Genomic DNA, 26,908 nt, shown 5'->3' on the forward strand with positions numbered 1-26,908 from the left:
CCACACTCAGGGCTATCCGCTTCTCGGAGGGCCATTCTCTCTCGCTATTCATCCGAGTCCCTGCCTTGCTCCGGGGGACCCTTCCTGTTCCAGTCTCGGGTCTCCTTGGCGTCTGACCTGCCTTCCATATACAGAGTCTCAGTGAGTACTACACCTGCTCATCCTTTGTAGCATGGGTTCCCGGGTTACCCCACTTGCGGGCCAGTACCGGTGCCCAGCTGTCTTGTGAAAGCATCATCTCCACCTCTGGCCTATTCCGCTCCGCTGACTACTACCGAGGTAACCAGCACAAGCTTCTCGTAGAGAAGATATTCATCTACTGACTCCTAGACTCACTTCCTCGGATCATCGTTGGCAGTATAATAAAAACCTAACTACTCTGTTGTCTTCCACTGCTGAGACACCTGCCTGTTGTGGAGAGTGCCCACAGGGTTCCTCCCTGGGGGCGGAGTCTATGCTCACCACAACCCAAGGTCCCACCTATAGTTCAAGACACACAGAATGTAACATAAGTGTAAAACATCGATAAGGCAGGCTAAGAGAGAATTTGAAATGAAGTTGGCTGAGAGGCAAAAACTCATATTTTAAAAAGGTTTTATTATATCAGAAGCAAGAAACCTGTGAGGGAGTCAGTTGGACCATTAGATTACCAAGGGGTTAAAGGGGCTCTTAGGGAAGATAAGGCCACTGCAGAACACCTAAATGAATTCTTTGCTTCTGTGTTTACTAATGAGGATGTTGGGGAGATACCAGTTCCAGAGATGGTTTTGAAGGGAATTGATTCAGATGAATTGAAAAAATCACTGTGAACCTGGAAGATATAGTAGGCCAGATTGACAAGCTAAAGAGTAGCAAATCACCCCAGGGTTCTGAAGGAACTCAAAAATGAAATTTCAGATCTATTACTTAAAATTTGTAACCTATCATTAAAAATCATCCATTGTACCTGAAGACTAGAGGGAGGCCAATGTAACCCCGATATTTAAAAAGGGCTCCAAGGGCGATCCAGGAAACTATAGACCAGTAAGCCTGATGTCAGTGCCGGGAAAAATAGTGGAAACTATTCTCAAGATCAAAATCGTAGAGCATATAGAACACAGTAAGCATGGATTTACCCAAGGCAAGTCATGCCTCACAAATCTGCTTCATTTTTTGAAAGGGGTTAATAAACATATGGATAAAGGTGAGCCAGTATATGTAGTGTATTTGGATTTTCAGAAGGCATTTGACAAAGTCCCAATGAGAGGCTTCTAAGGAAACTAAAAAGTCATGGGATAGGAGGTGGTATACTTTCGTGGATTACAAACTCATTGAAAGATAGGAAACAGAGAGTAGGATTAAATGGTCAATTTTCTCAGTTGAAAAGGGTAAACAGTGGAGTGCCTCAGGGATATGTACTTGGACCAGTGCTTTTCAAGATACTTATAAATGATCTGGAAAGGAATACGATGAGTGAGATAATCAAATTTGCAGATGATACAAAACTATTCAGAGTAGTTAAATCACAAGCGGATTGTGATAAATTGCAGGAAAACCTAGCAAGACTGAAAGATTGGGCATACAAATGGCAGATGAAATTTAATGTGGACAAGTGCAAAGTGTTGCATATAGGGGAAAAATAACCCATGCTGTAGTTACACGATGTTAGGTTCCATATTAGGAGTTACCAACCAGGAAAATGATCTAGGCATCATAGTGGATAATACATTGAAATCATTGGCTCCGTGTGCTGTGGCAGTCAAAAAAGCAAACAGAATGTTAGGAATTACTAGGAAGGGAATGGTGAATAAAACAGAAAATGCCATAATGCCTCTGTATCGCTTTTTGGTGAGACCGCACCTTGAGTACTGTGTATAGTTCTGTTATCGCATCTCAAAAAAGATATAGTTGCATTGAAGAAGATACAGAGAAAGGTGACCAAAATGATAAATGGGATGGAACAGCTCCCCTATGAGGAAAGACTAAAGAGGTTAGGGCTGTTCAAGCTTGGAGAAGAGACGGCTAAGGGGGGATATGATAGAGGTCTTTAAAATCATGATGTCTAGAACGGGTAGATGTGAATCGGTTATTTACTCTTTAGGATAATAGAAGGACTAGGGGGTACTCCATGAAGTTAGCAAGTAGCACATTTAAAACAAAATCGGAGAAAATTATTTTTCACTCAATGTACAATTAAGCTCTGGAATTTGTTGCCAGTGGATATGGTTAGTGCAGTTAGTGTAGCTGGGTTTAAAAAAAGTTTGGATAAGTTCTTGGAGGAAAAGTCCATTAACTGCTATTAATCAAGCTGACTTAGGGAATGGCCTCTGCTATTACTGGCATCAGTAGCATGGGATCTACTTAGTGTTTGGGTACTTTCCAGGTACTTGTAGCCTGGTTTGGCCATTGTTGGAAACAGGATACTGGGCTTGATGAACCCTTGGACTGACCTAGTATGGCAATTTCTTATGTTCTTATGACTGCTCCTTGCCCACAAGTGTGTCTGCATGACATAATTATAACACTGAATCAGGAGGTAAAAATACTGGTATCATTCTGGATTCACAACTGGATAAATAGTAGTATTAAAGTAAAGTAGTTAAAACATGTTCTTCTCATTTATCAAATATTTGTAACCTGCATCTTATGCTAGAGAAAAATAATTATACTAATTACAATATGCCTGGACTACTGCAATTTCATCTGTATAGGCCTCCCCAAGCACCAACTAATAAATAATACAACTAATAAAATACCACCCCTTCCTGCTTCCTTCCCTTGCACTCCTAGCCCCCCATTACCCCTCCCTCTCACCCCCTAGCAACCCCTCCCTCAAAGTACCCGTGCCTTACTGTACCCCTCTTCACTCTACCCCACCCGCCCCTCTCCCCCTGCTCCCTCCCTCCTTTCTCCCCCCCCCACTAGCTTTTAACTATACATATGTGCACTTGCCTCCTCATACTGTAAATAAGCCCTCATATGCTAATTTCTCAAGTGTACATGCCTCGTTTAATTTGTTTATAAAAGTTCTTTTGCATATTTAACCCTAACTTGAATGCAAAAAAGTTGTAATTCTGCTGTTGACTCTCTTCCTTTGTATTTTGCATATTACCCAGTTAGCCCCTCCCTTGTTCATTGTAATTTCCCTTCTCAGTTACTTGTAAACCGACATGATGTGTCCTACGAATGCCGGTATAAAAAAAGTGTTAAATAAATAAATAAAATAAATAAATAAACTAAGAAAACTCTAACTGGTGCAAAATATGTACAGCATGCTTGGTATCAGGGGCCAGATCGCATGATCACATTTCACCCATTCTTAGTGTCTTACATTGGCTTCCTATTACTGTTGAATTCAAGATCATGTTTATGATCTATAAAACCTTAAGGAATTCAGCTTTGTGCTATCTGAACTCCCATATACAATGATATGTGCCAGGGTGAACCCTATTCTCCTATCAATGTCAGTGTTAAAAGCTCCCATGTAGGACTCTTTTGCTAGTATACTATTCCATACGAACAAATTAATAATTTATTTTGCCACCTTCAGAAAGCTACATAATATATGGGCTCTGAGGCTGTCTTTACATAACAAATCTTATGAACAGCTGGTTCTCTTAGATCATGGCTTTTCATCTACTTTTAGTCTTTTCATGGAATTGTTCCCAGCTTTATTTCTTTAGTGTTATTGTTATGATGATAATTTTATTAATTTGATATTTCTCGTTCCTAATTTTCATTAGTTAGGAGTCTAACTTCTTGATTATTATTTCTCTGTATTGATCTCGAGCCATTTTTATTTTTTATTGACTTGTATTTTGTTAGAAATGAACTTATTTTATTACTGTTTGAAATTATTATTTCTTTGTTTTTCAGTTTTATATTTATGATCACTATTTTTGTTGGTGAAGCATACTGTTTTATTGCTGATTGTTTTTATATTGTTGTTCACTGCTATGTAGCCTGAGGGAAGGGGCAGTCAAATTCAAAATACTTAAAACATTGTATAGAATCCAAGTAATTTACAGTTGCAAGTGCTCAGAAGAATATTTTTACTCTGTGCTAATTTAAATTTTCTGCACATCCATACTGTAAATATTAATTTGCTCTTTGGCCTCTTTATTTTATGCAGAAACCTGGTAGAACCTCAAATATTAAAATGGAATATGACAATCTACAAGTCAGGTCTGCAGCACTCATCTAAATTGCACTGAATGCTTTACTTAAATATGCACAAAAAGTCAATTCTTATAACACCTATTACAGTAAGTGACATAAGTATATTTAAGGGGTTGTAATAGACCTGCAGTTCCCAAATTCAAATCCTGGTAAAAATGACTCTGCCTTTCATTTCCCCCCCTAGGTGAGTACTTATTGTAGTAAGGCAAATGTGTGTTCCAAATAAATATGTATAAACATCCATTAAACATGCCATGTAGGCACACAAGTATATTTTTACAGTGCTTTTACCAAAGCACTTTACAGCCAGACTGAACAATGGCTATTAAACCACCCTCACCAGTACTTATTTTATCTGCTATTATGGACTAAGGGTTCAGACAACACCCACGAGTGGAGGAAACCAGGCAAACCCCAGAACAAGGTTAAAAATCAAATGACAAAAAAAAAATTGCATACCCCAGCAAGGGCCGGGTGAGTAGGTGTGCTGCGCCTCAGAGTGGGATGAGGAGTTTATAGACCTCACGTGGGGTGGGAAATGAGGTTTTTAGGACAAAGCTGGTACAAGTAAGGTAGTTAAAGCCTGTTCGTCCCATTTATCAAATATTTGTAACCTGCATCTTCTGCTAGAGAAAAATAATTATACTACTTACAATAAGCCTGGACTACTGCAATTTCATCTGTACAGGCCTTCCCAAGCACCAACTAAGGGAGAGCAGCAAGTACTCTGGAGGTAAGACTAAGGATGATACATTTCGAGAAATGCAGTTTAGGTGCAGCATTTGTTTGTGCAAAGGAAGGGAGAAAAAAAAAGTTCTCACAAATTGTTTTGAATTGCTGTCAGTGACTTTCTTTGAAGTGCCATTTACAGGCTGTATTTGTCTGTGAACAGCTTACCCAAGCTTTACATAGAAAGGTGAGTACATGTTGGACTTGGTTTGTTTGTGAAAGCTGACTTGTTACAGCTGAGGTGTGGAACAAAGCCCATGACTGTAATGGTTTTTTTTTTTTCTATTTTAAAAAGCCAGAGTGGCTGCAGGGACTTATAGTCAAGTTGGGCTGAAGGGAAGCCCAGAACTGTTTTGTTTGTTTTATCCAAAAGCCATGCATATGCTTATTCTGGACTTGTAATGCCCTGAAGTGACTTTGGCATAGCTCCAGCATCATACTCCTCTCCAAGGGCCCTGGCTAAAACTTCATGTAGCTCTGGACTTCCTTTATCAGCCAGGACTTTTCATGCTGGCTTGTGACATCACATCCTCCATGAGTATATAAGGAAGTCCTTTGCAACTAGTCAGCACCTCAGCAACAAGTTCTCCTGCTCCTGTAGTGTTTGTTGCTATCATCTTGTGCTTGCCTAGCTGATCTTCTTGCTCTGCCTTGCCTCTGTCCGCCTTGTCCAGCATTTCCTTGTTGACTCTGCCATGTCTTGGTTCCTTGTCTTGTCTGTCCGTCTCTGCATGACTTGTGGTTTTGACCCTGAACATGCCTTGCACTGTTGCTTGCCCTGACCTCTGCTTGAACCTTGACACTGCCTGATTTCTGCCTGCCCTGACTTCGGCCTGGACCGTGACACTGCTTGCTTGCTGCCTGCCTCAACCTTGGCCAGCTACTTGACTCTGTTTGACCGCTCCTTACAGATCCCTTGCCTAAGCCTTGCTGGCTCCTGGAACCCAAGGGCTTAACCTGTGAGGATCAGGCTGGTATAGGAGAAGCCCCAGTTCTAGACCTTGAAAGAGCAAGTCCACCTGCTGTTGGTGTGGGCTTAGTTGGTTTGCCTGCTAGGCTGCATAAATCATGCCATAGCCCAAGGGCTCACATCCATGACAGGACTCTTGCAAGGAAGTTAGGCCTGTGTTGGGAGAGAACTAAAACTTAGATATCTGAGTGTGAAATTACTTTGAAAAGATGAAAAATTGCATTAGCCTTACTAGTATATACATCTGTTAGGTTTACCTAGCCGACTCAGGCAACTACTCTTCACAGCCTTTCAATATTATAACAAACTGCTAATTTCACAAACTGGGGTTTTCCAGTGAATACAATGGCAAAATGGACAAGTACCAATACCCGAATGACCTAACTGTAAAATACTATAAATTTCTTTTTCATTTATATAGTAATTAAACCTGTGGAAATGGGTGGTGCTGCACCAGGTGCGCAGACACTGCAAGTAGCTTGGCATCCATGCACTCAAAGCAGGGAGGGCCTTACCAGGGAAAGTGGCAACTGGCAGGATCAGCGATAGCTGAGGGGGAGGCAGCTTGCAAGATGTGGTGTAATTCCATGAGGACCGCATGGCCCGATGTCATCGTTAGCATGACCATGCGGCACGATAAGGTGGGGCCTGGCATTGTCAAAATTATCTCCTCCCTCTTTTCTGGCTCATCATACAGGTAGGTGAAAAAAAAAAAGAGAGGGTTCGGTAGCAAGGGAACTTGGAGCTGGGCCAGGGGACATAGCAACCCATTGGGCTGTTTTCCATTTCTGGGTTGGGGGTGGTCAGAAGCAGGTAATATGGGGTTTAAAGGCAGGGGCAACCTTGGGAATTCCCCCTTGCCTTCCCACACCACCAACACTACAATTTCCCAACCACCGTCCCTGTACTGATTGTATCACCCTCAGATTATTAGATAGACTTAAATGTCTAGTCATAAAGTGTCCATTACTACTGTAACTTTTTTTTTTTTTTTTTAAATTATTCACACACTTCTATTGTTGCAACAGTGTGGGATGGGTGTATCTGAGCCTAGGGAACATTTGCCTGGGGGGTTGGGGTGCTGGAATTGACTTGCCAGGATATGACCTCACATGTTGGCCAGGGGATTGTCTATCACTATGGTCAGAATGGCCAAGGTATAGCAACAGTCCGCGCGTCCCTATTAGAATAGCTAGGGCAGCCAGCCTTGCTTATGCATGACATGTTGATCAGTGATGCCCTGCAGTGCGGCCACACAATGGTACCAGGACTCTGCTTGTCTGGGGTGGGTCAGGTGACTCAGAGGCAATCTCACATCACTTTCTCATCCTTTCCCCTTTAGTCCACCTTGTATCGTAGAATGACTGTTGATGTAGCTCAGGTACCTATGATGTTTATTAATTGTAAATCAATATCCCAGTTTATACTCTGTACCGGTGTTTATGTGATTCTGCATATGTTTGAGGTTGAAAGTTTCTCTCCCGTCCCTGCAGCAAGTTAGTTGTGATTGCTTAGGTTATATTTTTCTGTAGATGACCAAAGCTAGTTGATAGTGTAGCTTTCCATTTTCTAGTTTGACTAGATCCCACTGTAATCTCAATGATCCCAAATGCCAGAAACCTGAGGTCTAATACGAGAAGAATGGTATAATTCAGATAATATACAAATAAAAAAATCAAGTGGTTAGTCCCTTGCTATAAGAATTAAGAAAGAACGTTCCAAATTGTAGACTTACACTTTCACAGTCCTCAAGCATCTTGGTGGTTTCTTGCATCTCAGGGGCACTAGGAACAACTACAGGCATGGGAGGTCGGGGTCTCCCAAGTGTCCCAATGGAGGCAGTCTTCACGGACTGAACTTGCTGGTTTGAACCTTAGAATAAAACAGAAATGTTTCTATCATCAAGCTGTGTGTGTGTGTGTGTGTGTGTGTGAGAGAGAAAGAGAGAAAGTGTCAATAAAGCAAGTCTGCCTATTAACCAGATTCCACAAAATACTCCAATGTTGCGCGTTTACTGCAGGCATTTTGCCTCAGTATATCTTTTGCTACTGAAAGAAATATAGTAGAATTCCATTCATTTCAACTCAATTTAAAATGTGTCCCCGAAGAGAATACAGCATATAATGGGACACAAACTTGGATTCAACCTTACACTAATGTATCCATTTTTCTGTGTAAAATAATTCCCAACACCTTTCCATAATATCTTTTCATGGCTTTAAGACTTTGGTTAATATTAATGTTAATCATCAAAATCATGGCAAAGTACTTTTCCTACACTTTGTTTTGTAATGAAATAAAAGTGATGGGCTGGGGATTAAGCATGTCAGAAGGAGCAGACAAAATGAAATGTGGTCTATAAAAGCTTAAGGAATGGTTGAATGCTTAGCAGTTAAGATTCAGTACAAAAAAAGTACTTAGTCATGCATTTGAGGTGCAGAAATCTGAGGGAGCAGTACATGAAGAAGGGTGAGAAGCTGGTGTGCTTTGACCAGGAAAGAGACCTTGGGGACAAAGTATATGATGAGCTCAAGGTAACAAAACAATGTGATAAGGTGGTGGTTAGAGCCAGAGGAATGATGGAGTGCATATAGAGAGGCATAGCCAGTAGACAAAAAGATGATGTCTCAACATAGGTCATTGGTGAGGCCTCACCTAGAGTATTGAGCACTTTTGGACGAAGAATTTCAGAAAGGACAGAGACAGGCAAAAGTCAGTCCAGATAAAGGCAGCCAAAATGGTGCTGGCTCTGTACCAAAAGTCATATGAGATGGACAGAAAGACCTAAATATGTATAACCAAAAAGAGAGAATACATGGGGAATATGACAGAGATTTAATTATCTAGAAGGTATTAATAATGCACAAGCCACAAACCTTTTTCAGTGAAGAGGAACTGTAGAACTAGGACTCAATTTGAAGCTCTAAGGAAGTAGACTCAGGAACATATGGGTTAAAAAAAAAAAAAAAAGCCCTGTATAGGCTAAGTTTTAAAAAAATGTTGCTGTATAGGCTAATTTCAGGCTTAAAACTATGGGAGCATATTTCTCCTGCATTAAAGACTACACTGGCACCCAATTCTTTTGTCATTCCCACTTTAAGAATGTTTTAGTTTTCAAGGCTCTACACGGTTTAGGTCCAGCCTTGTTAAGGAAAAAGCTATTTGTCTATAAACCTATAATGAATTTGAGATCCTCATAGAGTGTCCTTTTGGAGCTAGCTCCTGAGAGAAAGATCAGATTGCAGAGCACAAAAACCAGGGCTTTTAGTTATTTAGGCCATAAAACATGGAAGGATCTTTCAAAGGAAATTAGGATGTTAGATCAGTTTTTAATCTTTAGGATAACGAAAGTTGCTTATCTGTATCAACAATATAAAAACAATCAGCCAGTGTTGAGATGAAGAAGCTCCCTCATAGCTCAGCAAAGCGGAGGTGATTTTTTTTTAAGCAAGCACAAGCCTTCCTGCACAGTTGCTGCCACCCGAGTCTCCTTAGTTTTTATTATGAGCTAAACTCTGATAGGAGAGGAACATGGAACTGTGTGGTTGATTTGTACTATTATCTATGGAGAACACCTGTTTACAGGTAAGCAACTTTGCTTTCTCCATGAACAAGCAGGACAGTAACCAGCCACACGTGGGGACTCTCAAGTTGAGAATAGCATTGAAATATTTGCCATGGTTTTATATCAGTAACGGAACATGCAACCTGTGCTTTGAAGAGGCTGGAGAAAGTGTTAAAAGAATTAAATAAATGTTTGAGAACTGCTTGGGCAAAATTGCTATCTTGATGTGAAACATCTTCTAGGCAGTACTGAGCAGTAAAGGTATGGACAGAAGACCAGATGGCATCTCTGCAGATCCCTTCCTCGGAACCACACTGAAGATGGGCTAAAGAAGCTGCCATAGCTCTGACCTTACTTTGAAGTTGTTGTTCTGTTGGACTATAACAATAAGAAATGCAATCAGAAATCCATATGGAGAATTCATTTTAGAAATGAAACCTCTTGTTTGACTAGATTGAAGAAAATGAATAGTTGAGAAGATTTTCTGTAAGACTGTTCTCTCCAAATAGAATAATAAAATACTTCTGCAGTCTAAGGTATAAAGAGCACATTAACTTTATGGCATGTGGTAATGCAATGGATTGATTCAAATGAAACAGAGACCACTTTTGATAAAAATTTAGGATGAGTATTCAAAACAACTAAGCTGTTGAAAATTTGGGTATACAGACGGTATGAGCGAGTGATTGCAACTTGCTTATTCTGCAGGCAGAAGTCACAACTATCAAAAACAAAACTTTCTAAGATGGAAATTTTAGATCTGCTGTGGCTAGAATCTCAAAGGGCAATTTCATGAGCTGAGCGAGTGGAAGGATCTCTAAATTGGAGGACAAAGATGATTTAGGCCTTTCAAAAAACCTGTGATTGCAGGGTGCTGAGAAATATGCATTTCTCCTAAATCTTGGTTGCATGCTCCTATTGCATTCAGGTGAACTCTGACTGAATTCGTTTTAAATCCTGATTTAGAAAGGCTTAGCAGTAATTGAAGCAGGAGGGAGATAAGACACATAAAGGGATCCTGATTGACATGCGTGCACCAAATAGAAAATCTTGCCCCTTTAAAGTTGTAAAATCTAGTGGAGCATTTTCTTGATGCTAGAATAATCTTCCTTCCTTTCTTAGGTAAGTGCATCAAGAAGACTAGGCTAATTTCAAAATCCAGGGCCGTAAATGCCAAAGACTGAAGGTTTGGATAGAGAAGATTCTAGTTGTACTGAGTGATCAGTGATAGGAATATATTTAACCTGATTCGCTGTTGAACAGCTAGATGTTGAAACCAGGAAAACCAAATCTGATGTGATCAAACAATGGCTATCAAAATCATTATGCCCTTTTCTCTTTTTAATTTCGAATCATCTTTGTTATGAAGGGAATCAGGGGAAACAGAAAGTTGTCCTTGATTCCAAAGGATTGAAAAAGCATCAGTTGCTAGACTGTGCTTTGTTGGTCTTTTAGAACAGAGCTGCAAAGATATCTATTTGCAGAGTTCTCCAAAGCTGAAACAGTTGTTTGGCTACACATTGATCTAATGACCACTCATGTGGTTATAGTTGGTGGTTTAGTGTGTCAACTATCTTGATTTGGCTTCTAGAAAAATAGCCAGCCATCAAAATTGCCTACTTCCTATTTTGCAGGCCTCTTGACAAAGGTTTGAAAGATGCGGTTTCTCCTTGTTAATGTAATACTACTTGTCTGTATTAAAACTACTTTCCCTTTTAAATAGGGAATGAACACTTTCAAGGCATTGAAGATTGCTCTCAATTCTACATAGTTTATGTGGAACACTCTCTCCTGTTGGGACCAAGTTCCCTACGAACAAAGGCTGATAAAATTGGACATATCTGTAGTTATGAGTTGAAAATGAGTTTGGTGAAACAATAATCTCCTCATATTTGAAGGATTCATCTACCAGAATAGAGACTGGATGAAGATGTTGAGGTTATGTACCTTTATTTATGTACCATATTTATATCCCGCTGATGACAACATCGTTATGCTCAGCAGGCTAAAGTAAACATTAAATACAATGGTACTGTGTGCAATAGCAGTTGTAAATGATGGTTCCACTGGCTCTTTAATTGCCATTTGACTTGTCTCACACTGAGATGAAAAAATAGTGTAGCATATACTATTGTTGCTATATGGCCTAGCATTTTCATGAAGAAGTAGGCTAAAACTTTCTTTTGTTTGGAAACTGTCAGGATTATCTTGATTAGATCGTGTACTCTCTGTTGACAGAGAAATGGGTATCCCAACGTGGTGTCTGGGCAAGTTCCTATGAAGTCTACTATATATGACGGTTGCATATTTGACTTTAGGAAAATGATGAACCCTATGGATATTCCTTGAGGCAATTACTTCTTGAAGGGTATTGCTGGATATGAGCTGATGGTTCAAATAGGGAAAAACAAACATTTTTGTTTCTTAAATAAGCAGCAATTACAGAGAGGCATTTTGTAAACACCTAGATGCTACTAAGAGGCCGAAAAGGAGAACCTGATATTGATAATGTGAAATGAGATTTTTCCTATGAGCCTATAGACATTTTTGAGGTCAAGAGTGGTTAGCCAGTCATTGATTTCAGACGAGGTATGATGGTCCCTTAAGGATTCATCTTGAACTTTTCCTTCTTTAGATTATCTGTAAAGGTTCCAGATGGGACAGAGACCATCAGATTTCTTAGGGAGGATTAAGTACTTAAGAGTAGAAACCTTTGATTCTTGGTAGTACTGGACTTGCTCCATAACATTTGGTTGACACTTCTTATTGAAGGATATAGAACAGTTCTACATTCATGGAGTGATTCTTTGGGGGATTGTTTAAAGGCAATGTTTTGAAATTTAAATGATATCCCTGATGGGTCTTTAAGACTTAAAAGTCTGTTGATATCAAAAAACATACAGGGCTGAATTGCTGAAGCTTTCCCCCCATTATAAAGTTGTTCAAATCTAAACTGAGAGCTTTGTTGACATTGTAGTAAAAAGCTAGGATTAGATTTAATTTATATTGCTAGAAAGGTTTGGGTTTTGTGCTTTCCCTAGCATGAGGCCTGCATTGCTATTGTTGCATGCAAAGCTGAAAATAATTAGGTTTAGTATTATCTTTGTGAAAAAAAATACTGCCTTCTATAATGCAAACTTTTCCTATTTGCAGATGGTTGATCCACTGTAGCTGCTTATGGCCTAAGGATTATAGCGCAGTGATCTTTAATGAGATCTACTATTTCTTTCAACTTGTCTCCAAAGATACTATCTCCTATGCATAAAGTATTAGCCAGTTTTTCATGAATATATTTACAAAGGCCCGATGCTTAAAGCCATGATAGTCTTCTGGCTTCTATGGCTACCACAGAAGAATTCTGAACAAGGATTGCTCCTTTCACTGACAACTGTCAGTGAAGGGACCAATCAGTGGTCAATGAAGTGAACACATGAATATTAAATGTAGACAGAGCTCTCAGCTGTACTGACATTTACTATTCAGGGAAGCAAGAAGAGAAAAAAGCCTCTCCTCCTCCCACTGCTTTAGACACATGCTTTTGGAGGTTAGCGGGCACTTGCTTGGCTCATTATGACGACTAATTTTTTGGAATCGGAAGGGTGTCTCCTCACTTGCAGCAAAACATCAATTCTGGGGATTGAAACTGGGATCTCTGTGCCTTTCACAATACATTATTTCTGAGGATCAGGGGTGCTCCTTGCCTATGTCAATAAATTATTTCTGAGGATCGGGATTAAGGGCTACCATGGCGGCTGCTGGGTACTAGTTTTTGTGTTTTTAACCAATTTTCAGTAAGCTGACCAGCAACAAAGTTTCCAGGATAACTTTATCTGAGTAACTATCCAAGTACAAACAATGGGAGACTTGTCCCACTGAACATCTGGCTAAAGCTATTTAGGTAACTTTACCAAGATAACTTTGTGGCTGGCTGGCTTACTGAATATAGACCTGCTTGAGACAAACTGCACATCAGGGTACATGAAGTCGTTTGGCTTGATATAGTGGAATAGTAAGTTGTATTTCAGACTTTTGGGTTATGGATTCCAAAATAGGAGACAGCAACTGAGATGGAGGAGGTGGACAACCAGGAATATCAGTGAAATAATTTTTGACAAAATTAAGCCACATTTTCCTCACAAAGGAGTTGTGCTTCATGATAGGAGGAATCCCTGTAGATGAGTAGTTATATTCTGGAACTAAAATTGCTTAGATTCCAAAGGAATTGAGATTTTTTCTTGGTTGGCACGATAACTCTGCATTGGTATCAAGAAGTTGATGGCACTGAGAAAAATAGGGGTCCTTTGCTTGTAGATGGTGCCGGAAAACAGAAGTGTCCTGATTCTGTGAGCCAAGGAGTCATCAGTGTAAACATCTTCGAAGAGCAGTTTCTCTCCCTCTTTGGTAGAGGGGGGATGATGTCTGTGCCCACAGTCCCTTGAGTCATAGGGCTTAGCATGAGAGAACTCCGGCATTTTTGCTTTAGGCACCAGCCCCTTAATTGATAATTGTTTCCTCTTTGTTGCCCTAGGTGGCTGAAAACCCAAATATTCTTAGTGTGAAACTTATGAACTTCAAGGCTCTGAGAGACATTCAGATGCAGGCAGTGCAATTAGGGACATCATGTGCCTGTCCCAAACAATGAAAACAGTAGTCATAGAGACTGCTAGAAATAAAGGAACATTCGGGACCATCTTTTGAAGCCCAGTTTTTTGTCCGGGCTGCCAAAAGAGCCAGGTCAAAGTCAATTTTGATAACATGAGAAAAAAATTATTTTTTTGAGAGATTTATGAAAACTAAATGAAAAGCAAACAAACAATCTAATAAAAAAATAATAAACACCACCAGCAGAAAATAACTGTCAACAAATAGTTTCAATACTGAAACTGGCTTTTTATGTACCTAGGGCAGATACTCAGAATTACACCTCCCTTTAATAAACAAGCTATCTCCTTTGCGGTGAAGGCAAGCTGTCTCTGGTGGCAGCAACTCCAGCAAACCATCCCCTTCGCCTTCCTCTCTTGCCCAGCATTCCTCTCCTTTCTCTCCCACCCATTCCTTGTCCTGTATTCCTGTTAGTTAATTTATTTGATTAATCGTATTTCTTCCTTAGGGAACCAAAGTGATGTACAGTGTGATGAATAGTAAAGTAAAATCAAAACACAGATAAAAATTAACCAACCATAATAGTCTAATTTTAAACAAAAACAAAGCTAAGGATCATATTAAATGATAAACAGCATACACTATAATTCAGTATAAAACATTATACAATACAAACAATAATAAAACCTAACAGAGTTTAGACTGATTGAAATCATCAGTATAATTAATGTATGACTGAAAATTATGAAACTATATAAACAAAAAAATAATAAGTTAAACCTAAAAGAATGTAAACAAACAAAATCAATCAGATTTTGGAGCTATAAGGCCTATTTAGTTATGAAAAGCTTTAAAGAAAAGGTAAGTCTTAAGGCGTTTCCTGAATTCTCTCTCCAGTCAAAGTACAGGTAGAAAAGAATTCCAAACATTGGGCGCTAAGAAGGAAAAAGCCATTTCCCTTGACTGTTCTAATTTAATCTCCCTAAAGGATGAAATTCTTAATAGTTATAAAAGATTAGCAAGAATCGGTGGATTTCCCCAGTGGAGGGCCTTAAAAGTAAGGCATCCTATTTTGAACTGTATGGCAATGAAACTAGTAGCCAATGCAGTTCTTCGAGTAGAGCGATGTGACTGAAATTTTTATTCTCAAATATGAAGCCAGCTGATGGAATGTGCAGACAGGCCATGGTAAAGGGCATTAGAATAATCAAGTCAATAAGAGCTAATGAGTAAGTTATTTTTAAATCATTAATATCTAAGATGGATCTTAATCTTTGAATAAACCACAGAAAAAAAAAAGAACGCTGCATAAGATAGGAAACTTGTGGATCAAACTAAAGTGGTGATCAGATCTCTTAACTGGATTGACTTTCAGATGTCATAGGAGAGACTTGAATTATCAGAATTCCTTACCGGCCACAAGACCTCTGATTTACTGTATCTGGGTTTACTTTAAGTCTAACTGCATGAAGCCACCTGTGACTTGATTTCAACAATCATTAAAAGGTTCTAAATAGTTGCATTTTAATGTCTAGGCTAGCTACTATTTGAGTGTCATCTGCATAGAGATAACATCCTAAACCAAGGCTCTGGATAAGTGCTAGATAGAGATTAAAAAGCATAAGATGGATCCCTGAGAACGCCATATGTAAGATGAGCTTTTTTATGCTGATGAATTCCAGTCTACATAAAACGCCCTGTTAAAAAAAAACATTTTAAATCTATATCAATTAGATGTTGGATCAAAAGGTAATTATCATAGTGTCAAAGGCTGTAGTCATGTCCAGGCAGATAAGTACAACCCTGCCCACATCCAGGTTTATACTGACATCATTCAGTAGCGAAGTAAATGCAGTCTCCATGCTAAATCCCTTCCAAAATCCTGATTGCCTCAGGTGGAGTACTAGGTTCGGTCTAAGAAAGTTGTGAGTTGAAGTGAAACCACCTTTTCTATTATTTTTGAAAGTACAGGAAAATGTGAAATTGGCCTGAAGTTACCATACAGGGTTGGGTCAGCATTTGTTTTCTTTAGGGTAAGGTGTACCCTGGAATCTTAAGTGTTGTGTAAAATGTCCTGCTCCAGACTAGAATTAATTGTGTCAACTAGATAAGAATAGAGCCCCACTTCTGAATTCTGTCAAGGGGGAAGTCCTTGAAACGATAGCAGAGCTGAAGGGAGAGGTCATAGAGATGGATTGCAGAATTGATTAAGTAGATCAGAGAATCTAATTGCATCAGTAGCATGGGATCTCTGTTTCCAACAGAGGCCTGGTTTGGCCTCTGTTGGAAACAGGATGCTGGGCTTAATGGACCCTTGGTCTGACCAGCATGGCAATTTCTTATGTTCTTATGAATCAAGGACCATGAGATTCAGATCACTAAGGTGAAAGTTGCTACTTCTGCTCTGGAAACACTGCATGTGAAACTCTTGGATAAGATAGAGAACCTAGAAAACAGATCCAGACAATCTTCAGATATGGGGGTCTGCCAGAAGAAAGCCAATTTGAAGATGCCACATTTGTGATGCAGCAAATATGAAAGGCTGTGATGAATTCTGGAGATAAAGATGGAGTGGAGCCTGGAGTCATATGCATCGATAGAGTGCACTGGACACTGGACCCTCAGAGAAGCAACCAATCAAAGAAAAGATTTTATCTACTGCTAGAGTGCATGGTGCCTTCTTATGGGAAGGTCAAAAACTATCTACAGTGATTTGGCACTGTTGGAGAACTGAGGGCCATTACTGCCAAGCTTTGTAGGGAATATATAAGATATAAATAGGCTTTCCCATTTGGCGTGCTATTTAAAATCAGTGGCACAAGCTACAAGGTTAAAATGAAGGAAGAGGCCCTGAAGGCTTACAAAAAGCAGGACTGGATGTAGCAGAACTGATATCTGTGGAGACTAAGAAAACATCAGGGGTTTCTCTCTGTCCAGCAAGCATTTTCTCGTTGGCTGCAAGTTCCATCTGGGAAAAAGCAAGCTAAAACAATGTATAATTTCCAAACAGAAGTTATCTTTCATCCCTCAGTGGAGTAGCTATTGCAAGATTTCCTAATGGCTTTTTTTTTGAGAGTTTTGGACTCAGTTGGCTTAGTGGCTAGTGAGTTATGTCTTTCAAGCCTTAAGATGTTCGAGGAATATTTGCAGAGTATGGGTTAAGTGGGCTCATAGAGTTCTGAATTTGAGTTACTGTCTGTTTTAAGTGTACACTGATGGGATGTGGCTATGCATCTGGGGGGAGGGGGGTGCATTCCTTCTTAGGGAATCTGTTGAGTTTGGCAGATGTGAGGATGGGGATAGGGGATGTTAGTGGGAGCGTGTAGGGGTATTAAGGTGATATTAGACTGGGGAGTTGGGGAACGTGTAACGGTGAGCTGGTCCTGCAATCGGCCTAATCACCTCCATTTGCTGCACCAACAGAGACACCGCCTGCCCTCTGTGTCTCTTTCTAGGCATGCATGTGCACACCACACTGCATTACATAAAGGCCCTGCGATGGGAACAGCAACACAGCGCCAACATATGACATCTGTGCAACTTGCCATTTAAACGCCAGCTACGTTTTCTATGAACACCTCAGTAACAGGTCCCTCCTACCTTTGTCTGTAATGCGTATTGCTCAAAGATCCTGCCTCTTCTTGGGTCCTTGTTCTGCCCTGCTCCAGCCATGGCTTGCCATTGCCATGCCTTGTCCCAGTCCTGCCTTTTCTCATACTTTATGCCAGCCTGCCTGCCATGTTCCTGCCCATTTCTTGTCTGTTGTGTCTTGGATGTCTTCTGACTGACCCCTGGTTCTGACCTCTGCTTGGATTCTGACTATGTTTCTTGATCTTCGCCTGCCCTTGGCCTGGATTCAACCACTGGTCATCCACTGTCTGCCTTGACTTTGGCCTACTACCTGACTCTTTCTACAGGACCCTTGTCTAAGCCCTGCTGGCCCCTGGAACACAAAGGCTCAACCTGCGGGAACGGGGCTGGTATAGATGAAGCCCAGACCTTGTTCTAGTTAGAGTGTATCTGCCTAATGTTGGATTGGGTCTAATGGGTTCACCTGCTAGGCTGCATCAATAGTGCCACAGCCAAGGGCTCACACACTGTGACAGAAGGGCAGAATGGTGGGTGGAGGAGCGAATGTGGATGCAAATGTATGAGGCTTGAACATACCTGTTAAGAGACATTTAAAGGTGAATTTTAGAAGTCAGGCATATGCCAAAATTGGGAGATGTGCACGCATGTAGGATATGCGTATCCACCCAATTTTAAAAACCACCTACATGAGCACGTATCTTCCAGTATGCAAATATCTCAATTCGCCAAGAGATGTGCATGCAAATACCTACGCACCTAGGTGCGTGCCCAGGTCCAGTGTCACTTAAGTTTACTTCTGCTGTGGAGAAGGCATCCTTGAGGGGTTTAAGGGGTCTGGTGTAACTGGGGGGAGTGCAGGCTAAAGAACCAGGAGGATTGGATCACCTAGCTCTAGACTGGGCGAATTGGTGAAACTGGTTTATAGCGTGGATGCGCGCCTGTTATAAAATTCCCCCACTTACGCAGCTCAAACCCGACTTTATATGGCTGTGTGCATCCACTTGCAAAACTGGGTACACACATATGCGCCTAGGCTATTATATAATATATGCACATATAAGCGCGCATGTTATAACATGGCCACGTCTCTAGGTGCATTACGACACGTGTACCTATGCACACAAAAGTTACCATTCCTCTGTTTAAGGAACTGAGGAGGCAAAGGGCAGATACTGCATCGATATAAGAGTCACATTTAGGATGCAGGATGATAAACTGCTATGGAATAGGGATTACAACCAAATTATATTGGCCTCAAATTACGACAAAAAGAAATGTTGAGAGGTGGGGATCTTATTTCACAGATCGTTGAATGTTTTCTGGGTTAGATGTGAATAAAGATAGGGGAGACAGATACATATTTCTTAATGCCATTATCAAGGGTGTTCTGGACACACTTGCAAAATTTATGCTCCTATTTGAGATCAGGGTAATTTTTATGACATTCTTACGGAATTGCTGGTAGAGTTTACCAAAGGACCACTGATTTTAGGGGGAGATTTCAATTTAACAATTTGCCCTGAAATTGATAATTCAAAGAATTTTCTAACCTCCTAACAAGCTCATAGATGGAAGTAGCTGAGAATGATAGAAACGGGGATTGTGGATGTTTGGAGAATTTTAAACCCTACTAATAAATATTTCACTTTCTACTCCCGAACAGATATTCTTTTATGCTCCTCATCACTGATAGGTCAGGTTTCTAATGCATACTTAGAGACTTGAGTCTGGATTGACCATACCCCAGTGCGGATAACATAGTAAATGATAGTAGATAAAGACCCAAGTGGTCCATCCAGTCTGTCCAGCAAGCTTTATTTATTTATTCTTTTAAATGTATTTTCATTCTGTTAATGTAATAACTGCTGCTCCATGCAAGTTACCCCAGTGCATGTTACACCAAAAAAATTTTGAAGGCTTAATGATTCCCTTTTAAGGGATGAAGGGATTTGCAAGAGTATTGTGCAAGAAATCAGAGAATATTTGTCTCTTAGTGAAACAAGTGAAATAAACCTTTCCATACTTTGGGCTGGGCTAAAATGTGTCTTAAGAGGTAAATGAATCATGTAGGCTTCACAAGGCTTCACAAGCTAAAAAACAGAAGCAGATAAATAGAGGACCTCTATAGAGGATTTGGAAAACGCTCACAAAAATCAGGGATCTCCAAAAATATTAGGAAAGTTGGAGCAATTGAAGGCGCAATTGATCATATTAAATATAAAATGATGCGGGTAAAGCAGGCATATATTTTGAGCATGGGAATAAGGCTTCTAAATTGCTAGCTCTTAAACTAAAGAAATGGACAGTTCAAACACAGATCCATTATGTGCAGAGAAAGGAGGAGCAGTTAATATATGAACCTCACCAGATTTTTCAAGGGATACCTCTATTAAGGATGGGGAAATTGAACAATTCTAGCAGAGATAGATACCAATATAGCCCAGTACTTAGGTTTATCTTTTAATTTTTCTCTAAATGAGGGTCATGTTCAGACCTGCTGCATCAATATGGATTTAGAGCTAATCCTAGCACTGAAACTCTTCTATGGTCTCTAATAGATACGTTCCGCAGTGGATTTGACAATGGCACAGACTTTTTGGTTTTCTTAGATCTCATGGCAGCTTTTGATACTATAGATTACTGATAAAATATTTACAAGAGATTGAGATAGGAAATACTGTTAAATTGGCTTAGTTCATTCTTAACACGCTGAACGCAGCAGATTGTGATGGGTGACAATAAATCAGATGTCTAAAATTTCAAAACTGGAGTTCCCCAAAGTTAGACTCTCTTGGCATGTTCAACATTTACACTGCCCCGATCTGACGTGTCCTTGCTATATTGAATGTTGGATTCCCTCCAGGAAGTCTTGGATAAGATTTCTTTATGCTTAATTGCTTTGAAGGAGGAGGATGTGTTCCAATAAACTTATGTTCAGCATGAAAAAACTGAGATCCTATATCTTGCTAGATTTCCCTCTGATGAAATCCCTAATTTCATAACTATCGAGGGAACTTTTCATTCCAATTATCCATCAAGCAAGGGATTTGGGGGTTGTCTTAGATACAAAACTTACTATGAAACCTCTTATTGGTCAGGTAGTCAAGAGTGCTTTCTACAAATTACATTTTCTGTGCAGACTGCATCCATATTTTTCTAAGAATGATTTAAAAACCATTCTGCACTCTTTGATACCTTCATTCTTGGATTACTGTAATGTTTTGTATCTGATGCTCCCCCAAATAACTATCCAAGCCCTCCAGTGTGTCCAAAGTTTGACAGTTCAAATAATTTTTGGGATCACTGATCGCCAGCATATTACCCCGATCCTGGTGATACTGCATTGCTTACCAGTTAAATGGAGCATTAAATTAAAGGCCATGCTTCAATGCTGCCTTTAAATTGTATCAGCTATCAAGACCACTTAGATCCGCCTCTTTCAGATTGCTTGATATTCCTTCTTTTTGTATTATCAGGTTTGATGAGACAAGGGAAAAGCTATTCTATGTTCAGGGATGTGAGCTATGGAATCTAATGCCACAAGAAACAAAAAAGGAGAGTTCAACTATAAGATTTAGAAAGAAGGTTAAGAGCTTTCAAGCATTTGGCTAGAGTTGAAATCAACCTCTGACAATTAACAGAGTCAAAAGATGAGGCTTGTATTGCAGTTGTAATTATTTTATGATTTTTATCCTTGATTTTTTTTTTGAGCCAATGTTCATCTTATGTTTTATGTATATTTACTGTGAATGTGTCACTATGAACCACTTAGGAATTTAGATAAGTGGCATAGGAATTTATAAATAAATAATTAAATAAAATTTGTCACCAGAACAGCAAGAAAGGCAAGGGGGGAAATTATTGAATTTGAGATACATCTAGCTATCAGGGACCTGAAAATAGACAAATCACCTGGCCTAGATATGTACACTGTTCATTTTTACAAGTAATTTGAAAATCTTTTGGTAAACCCATTGAAAATGTTTAACATTGCTAGAGGAGAGTGCTTTACCTCCCTTCCATGAAACTGGCAGGAATAGCAGACCTTCCAAAGGAAGGTAGAGAGAAATTTCTGTGTGGGTCATATAGACCAATATCATTTATTAAACATAGATATTAAACTTTTAGCAAAAATCTTAGTGGACAGAGTGGCTGAAGTCCAAGACCAATCTGGCTTCATCATGGGGAGGTGAATATCAGAAAACATAAGAAGAGTGATAAATCTTATCTAGGTGGCGAGAGAGTACAATGAGGCTTCACTTCTGGTGGCTATTGATGCAGACATGACATTTGACAGGGTCCAATTGGCGTTTATGTATAAGATGTTAAAGAAGGTGGAAGTTGGTGATAAATTTTATACTTGGTATAAAATTTATACTTGGTGATCTCCAATCAGCCTGTGTCAAGGTTAATAGTGAGTACTTGAAGACCTTTATGTTGGCAAGGGGAACTAGGCAGGAGTATCCTTTGTCCTTACTTCTTTTTGTTCTAGTGATCGAACTCCTAGCAGAGAAAGTTAGGAAGAATCTGGACATCCAAGGCATTTGGATAGGGCAAGACAAATATAAAATATTCCTCTTTATGGATGACGATATGTTCATATTAACTAAACCTTTCATTTGTTTATAGATTTTAGTGTAAGAGCTTAAACAGTATGGGAGAGTTGCAGGATTTAAAGTCAACATGGGCAAATCCAAAATTCAAAACAGTTTACTAAATTCCTTAGAGGCGCAAATAAAGGATAGTTTCCTTTCAAGTGGGCTCTACATTCTGTAAAGTATTTAGGAGTAAAAATCACTAGGAATAGTTAACAGATGATGCACTTAAACTATTCTTTGATAAACAAGATCTTGATGGATCTGCAAACTTGACTCTTCCTCTGACTCTTCCAGGTTAAAGCACCTTTAAGCTTTAACCCGTACGCTCTATGGTATCACTTTATTTTGTATCACTTTATTTTATTTCCTGCCTTATCTTCTTTCCAGCTTGTTCAAGCTTCCAAGTTCCCTTTCCCTGTTGATTGTAACTTTGACTTATTCCTACCTATAGTTTATCTTTCGTTTACTTGAATTGTGACCCCAGTTATACCCTTGTTAATTGTAAACCGATCTGATATGGTTATTTACTATGAAGGTCGGTATAAAAAAACTGTTAAATAAAATAAAATAAATAAAAACTTGGGGAAACATGAATATATCCTGGTTGGGGAGGATAATTACGCTTAAGATGAATGCTTTGCCTTGCCTATATTATTTGTTTCAGTTGTTCCCTATAGCATTCCCAACTGCTATGTTGAAAAAGATCCAAAGGAGATTTTTTAGTTTTTGTTTGGAGACAAACCACCTAGGGTATCTAAAAATATTATGTACATGCCTAAGGGCCTGGGAGGCCTTGAAGTCCCAAATGTGGAAAGATTGTTTAAGGGCCATTTTAGAATGGCATAGAGGCCCTAGAATAAAACAATGGGTAAAAATAGAGCAGGGATTTTTGGACATGACTCCCCTTCAATTCTATCCATGGATATAGACGGGAAAGTGCTTGCCTAAGATTGTGAACAATCTCTTCACCAAGTATACAAATCTATTAGGGATAAAGTAATTTCCTGGGGGAAGTATTCTCTATTATACAATTCGGTATAATGAAGAGTTTCTGGCAAGGTTATAGGGGAAGTGTTTTAAAAGATGGGAAACTGCTGGGTTATCTTATCTAGGACATTTTTTGGGTCCCTAAGGGTCGCTGGAGTTTCCAAAATTGAAAGAGAAATATAAACTGAGGAAGATCGATCATTTTGCCGGTCTACAAGTCAAACATTATATTCACCAGACAGGGGGCAAAGAGGGGAGTACATAAATGGTATTTTATTTTGGAAAAATATTGCACAGATGGCTTACATCTCAAAGGTTTAATTTCTAAATTGTACAGAGAATTGAGCTGTCCTCAAAATGGAAAATTCAAGCATGAAGATTGAGAAAGGATTTAAGCTTGTTCAGATAATGAAGAGAAATAGAAGGAGATCAGAAGATATATTTCTAAGACATCTATATCTGCTCAGTTGCAGAAAACTATTTTAAAATGTATTTCAGCTGGTATTACACCCCACATTGATGGACATGAATATATAAAAATGGTTCTGATCAATGCTGGAGGGAATATGGGAATATAGGAACAATGGGTCATATTTAGTAGACTTGCCCTGAATTGTTTCGTTTCAGGATATGGAGTAGAAATTAATCTTGGACATTATGAAATTTAATTTGGATAGAGACTCAATTGTATTTTTGATTCATACTACAGTGGAAGGAATGTCACAGAATATCAATAGGGCTGTTGTCCAATTCTTCTAGCCGCGAAGGGAATGGAACAGCTCCCCTATGAGGAAAGACTAAAGAGGTTAGGTCTTTTCAGCTTGGAGAAGAGACGGCTGAGGGGGGATATGATAGAGATGTTCAAAATCATGAGAGGTCTAGAACGGGTAGAAGTGAATCGGTTATTTACTCTTTTGGATAATAGAAAGACTAGGGGGCACTCCATGAAGTTAGCATGTGGCACATTTAAAACTAATCGGAGAAAGTTCTTTTTCACTCAACGCAGAATTAAACTCTGGAATTTGTTGCCAGAGGATGTGGTTAGTGCAGTTAGTGTAGCTGTGTTTAAAAAAGGATTGGATAAGTTCTTGGAGAAGTCCATTACCTGATATTAATTAAGTTGACTTAGAAAATAGCCACTTCTATTACTAGCAACAGTAACATGGAATAGACTTAGTTTTTGGGTTCTTGCCAGGTTCTTATGGCCTGGATTGGCATGTTCTTATGTGCTTATGTTCTTAGATACACATTGGAAGCAGAAAAATCCGCCGAATAGGCTTTTGGTATATAAAAGAGATTGGGTTACCTGTCAGATGGAATACTTAACTGTGGTACAAAGAAACTCTACTTCTTCCTTTTATTGAACCTGGGCAATGTTTCAAGCCTGGGACATAGAGCTATCTGAACATTTGAGAAGATGAGGAATTGGAGGGGAGCCATTGTTAGGCCTATTTGAAACTTTTTGTATGGAATTTGGAAGATGTTTACCTTTAAGTCTATTAAAAATTTTTAATAAAAGAAAATTACAAAAAAAATACTCGGGATAAAATCTGTAAGTCATTGGTTAGCTTTGGTAGATCTCATAATAATGTTGAAGGGTACTAGTTAAGAAAGATGGTTTTGCCTTATTTTCTCACGTTTCTGAAAATACAGTTATGTGAATTATACATTGGATGCTTCAAATTGACAACAGTCTTGGTAACAACCTAGTTTGACCGAAATGCTGTATATTGTGTATCTACATGCCTAAACCAGACTTAGCCTCTACCCTTTGTTGAAGATTTTTTTTAAATTTTTGGCCCAGTAATTTCCTCAGGTACTGTTGGACTTCCATCTCAGTCAAACTGGCCTCTTTTGTGCTATGGTGCCAAGAACATTATTCATATCCCAGTTTTCCCTCTATTTTTATTACCCACTCTCAATTTGGCCAAGCCATAGCAGCAAATCTCAGCTCCTTCTGGAACCTGGCTAATATGGTCACTGTTGTGTGATAATTGGAACTTCAGTATTTCCCTTCTTTTCCCTCTTCCCCCAACATAGAATTATGAATACTGCCTATGCAGCATCTCCAGCCCAAACTGGCCTAGGAAGTAGAAGCCCAGCCTCTGAATCAAATCCATGTCTTCTGCATGGCAGTGTGCAATATTTGCCACATGAGCCACCAGGCCAGCCCTGCCAAGGACTATTCTTAACACCATTCCACCTTTCATTTTAGATATGGCTAAATTAATACAACTCAATATTCCAGACCACTTCACTCCTCAAATGCTTTGGAGAAAGTGTTGTCAGTCTTTTTGATTTACATAATATATTAGAGTTGCTGTTTCTCCTTTCTGAGAATCTGCTTAGGCTGAAGAAAGTAGTATGGATGGGAAAGATGTGATGGTTCTGAAATCTTATCTTCAATACGATTACATCACAGCAATCAAGGGGAAAGTCTGTGATTATATAGCAAACTTACCATAATGAACAGTATCTTCCCAATAACTATACGAAGACAATCTTCTTTTGATTTTGTTTAAAGCAATGAATTTTACCATAAATTGTATTAAATATTAGAAAGATGAATTCTGATGAACCCTAAATGTTCCTAGTGTGTGTATTTCTATTCTATCTTGCCAGAATAGTAACAGAGCCTATATGACTTAACTACCCATACTTACCTATACACTGGAACCTGTACTTACCTTGCTAGGAAGGTAATGACTGAGAGCACCCACACTCAATTGTGAATGGCTGGTAATGACCCCAGGATATACTTCAGTGACAGCACTGTGGGAAATTATTTTAAGCAGCTAGCTAGCTTACGTGAAGAATATTGTACCGCGAAAGGAAGTACTGAAGCAGAGAATCACTGATATTATTAGTGTAATTATTTGATATAAGGCCTATAAGTTCTGAGAATAAATATGCCATTTTTCTTAGCCTGCTTGTAACAAAAAACATGTCATAAGATCAGATTTATTAAAGAGCAGTTACTCAGGAGTCTAACTGTGCAGATATAAGAGGAAAACAGGACAGTAGCCAATTAGCCATACCTAACTGCTTGCTGATGTAATAAGATAGACAGTTGGGGCCTCAAGAGCACATAAGAGTAGTCCAGAGAAAAACTGAAACTAGGACAAAGGTCAGCAGAATCAACAAAGCAAATGTTGCTTACCTGTAACAGGTGTTCTCACAGGACAGCAGGATGTTAGTCCTCACATATGGGTGACATCATCAGGATGGAGCCCAATCACGGAACACTTTTGTCAAAGTTTCCAGAACTTTGACTGGCCCCTACTGGGCATGCCCAGCATGGCACTAGCCCTGCAGCCAGCAGGGGTCCCCCTTCAGTCTTATTTGAAAGCTATTTGCTGATAGCAAAAAGATATGCAGTGCCGAAAAATAAAACAATAAAACATTACGAACCCAACACCGCGGGGCAGCAGGCAGGTTTCGTGAGGACTAACATCCTGCTGTCCTGTGAGAACACCTGTTACAGGTAAGCAACATTTGCTTTCTCACAGGACAAGCAGGATGGTAGTCCTCACATATGGGTGAGTACCGAGCTGAGGATGTCCGAACATGCACCAAATGTACCCAAAGGCGTGTAACAGGCACAACAACTGGGGTGGAATTTGGTAGAGGGCATCCTGAAGCCCACCAGGCAGGCGGAAGGGTGTTGGTACGTCACGTTGGAAACAGGTTACGCAGGACAGATTGGCC

General features: G+C 39.5%; 1 protein-coding gene across 12 annotated transcripts in view; it reads right to left on the bottom strand.

Annotated features, from left to right (window-relative positions):
- The window catches only part of NEO1 (neogenin 1), a 598,116-nt gene that overhangs the window by 7,467 nt on the left and 563,741 nt on the right, over positions 1 to 26,908 (bottom strand). For 11 of the 12 annotated variants that reach the window (XM_029574458.1, XM_029574456.1, XM_029574451.1 and 8 more), the window contains one exon: positions 7,593 to 7,729. The exons of the other annotated variant lie outside the window; for it this stretch is intronic. In XM_029574458.1, coding sequence (XP_029430318.1) covers positions 7,593 to 7,729 — 137 coding nt within the window. The remainder of the gene's footprint in view (positions 1 to 7,592; positions 7,730 to 26,908) is intronic. 12 annotated transcript variants of the gene reach the window in all.

This window comes from Rhinatrema bivittatum, chromosome 13 (genome assembly GCF_901001135.1).
Source record: "Rhinatrema bivittatum chromosome 13, aRhiBiv1.1, whole genome shotgun sequence".
NCBI classification, from domain to species: Eukaryota; Metazoa; Chordata; class Amphibia; order Gymnophiona; family Rhinatrematidae; genus Rhinatrema; species Rhinatrema bivittatum.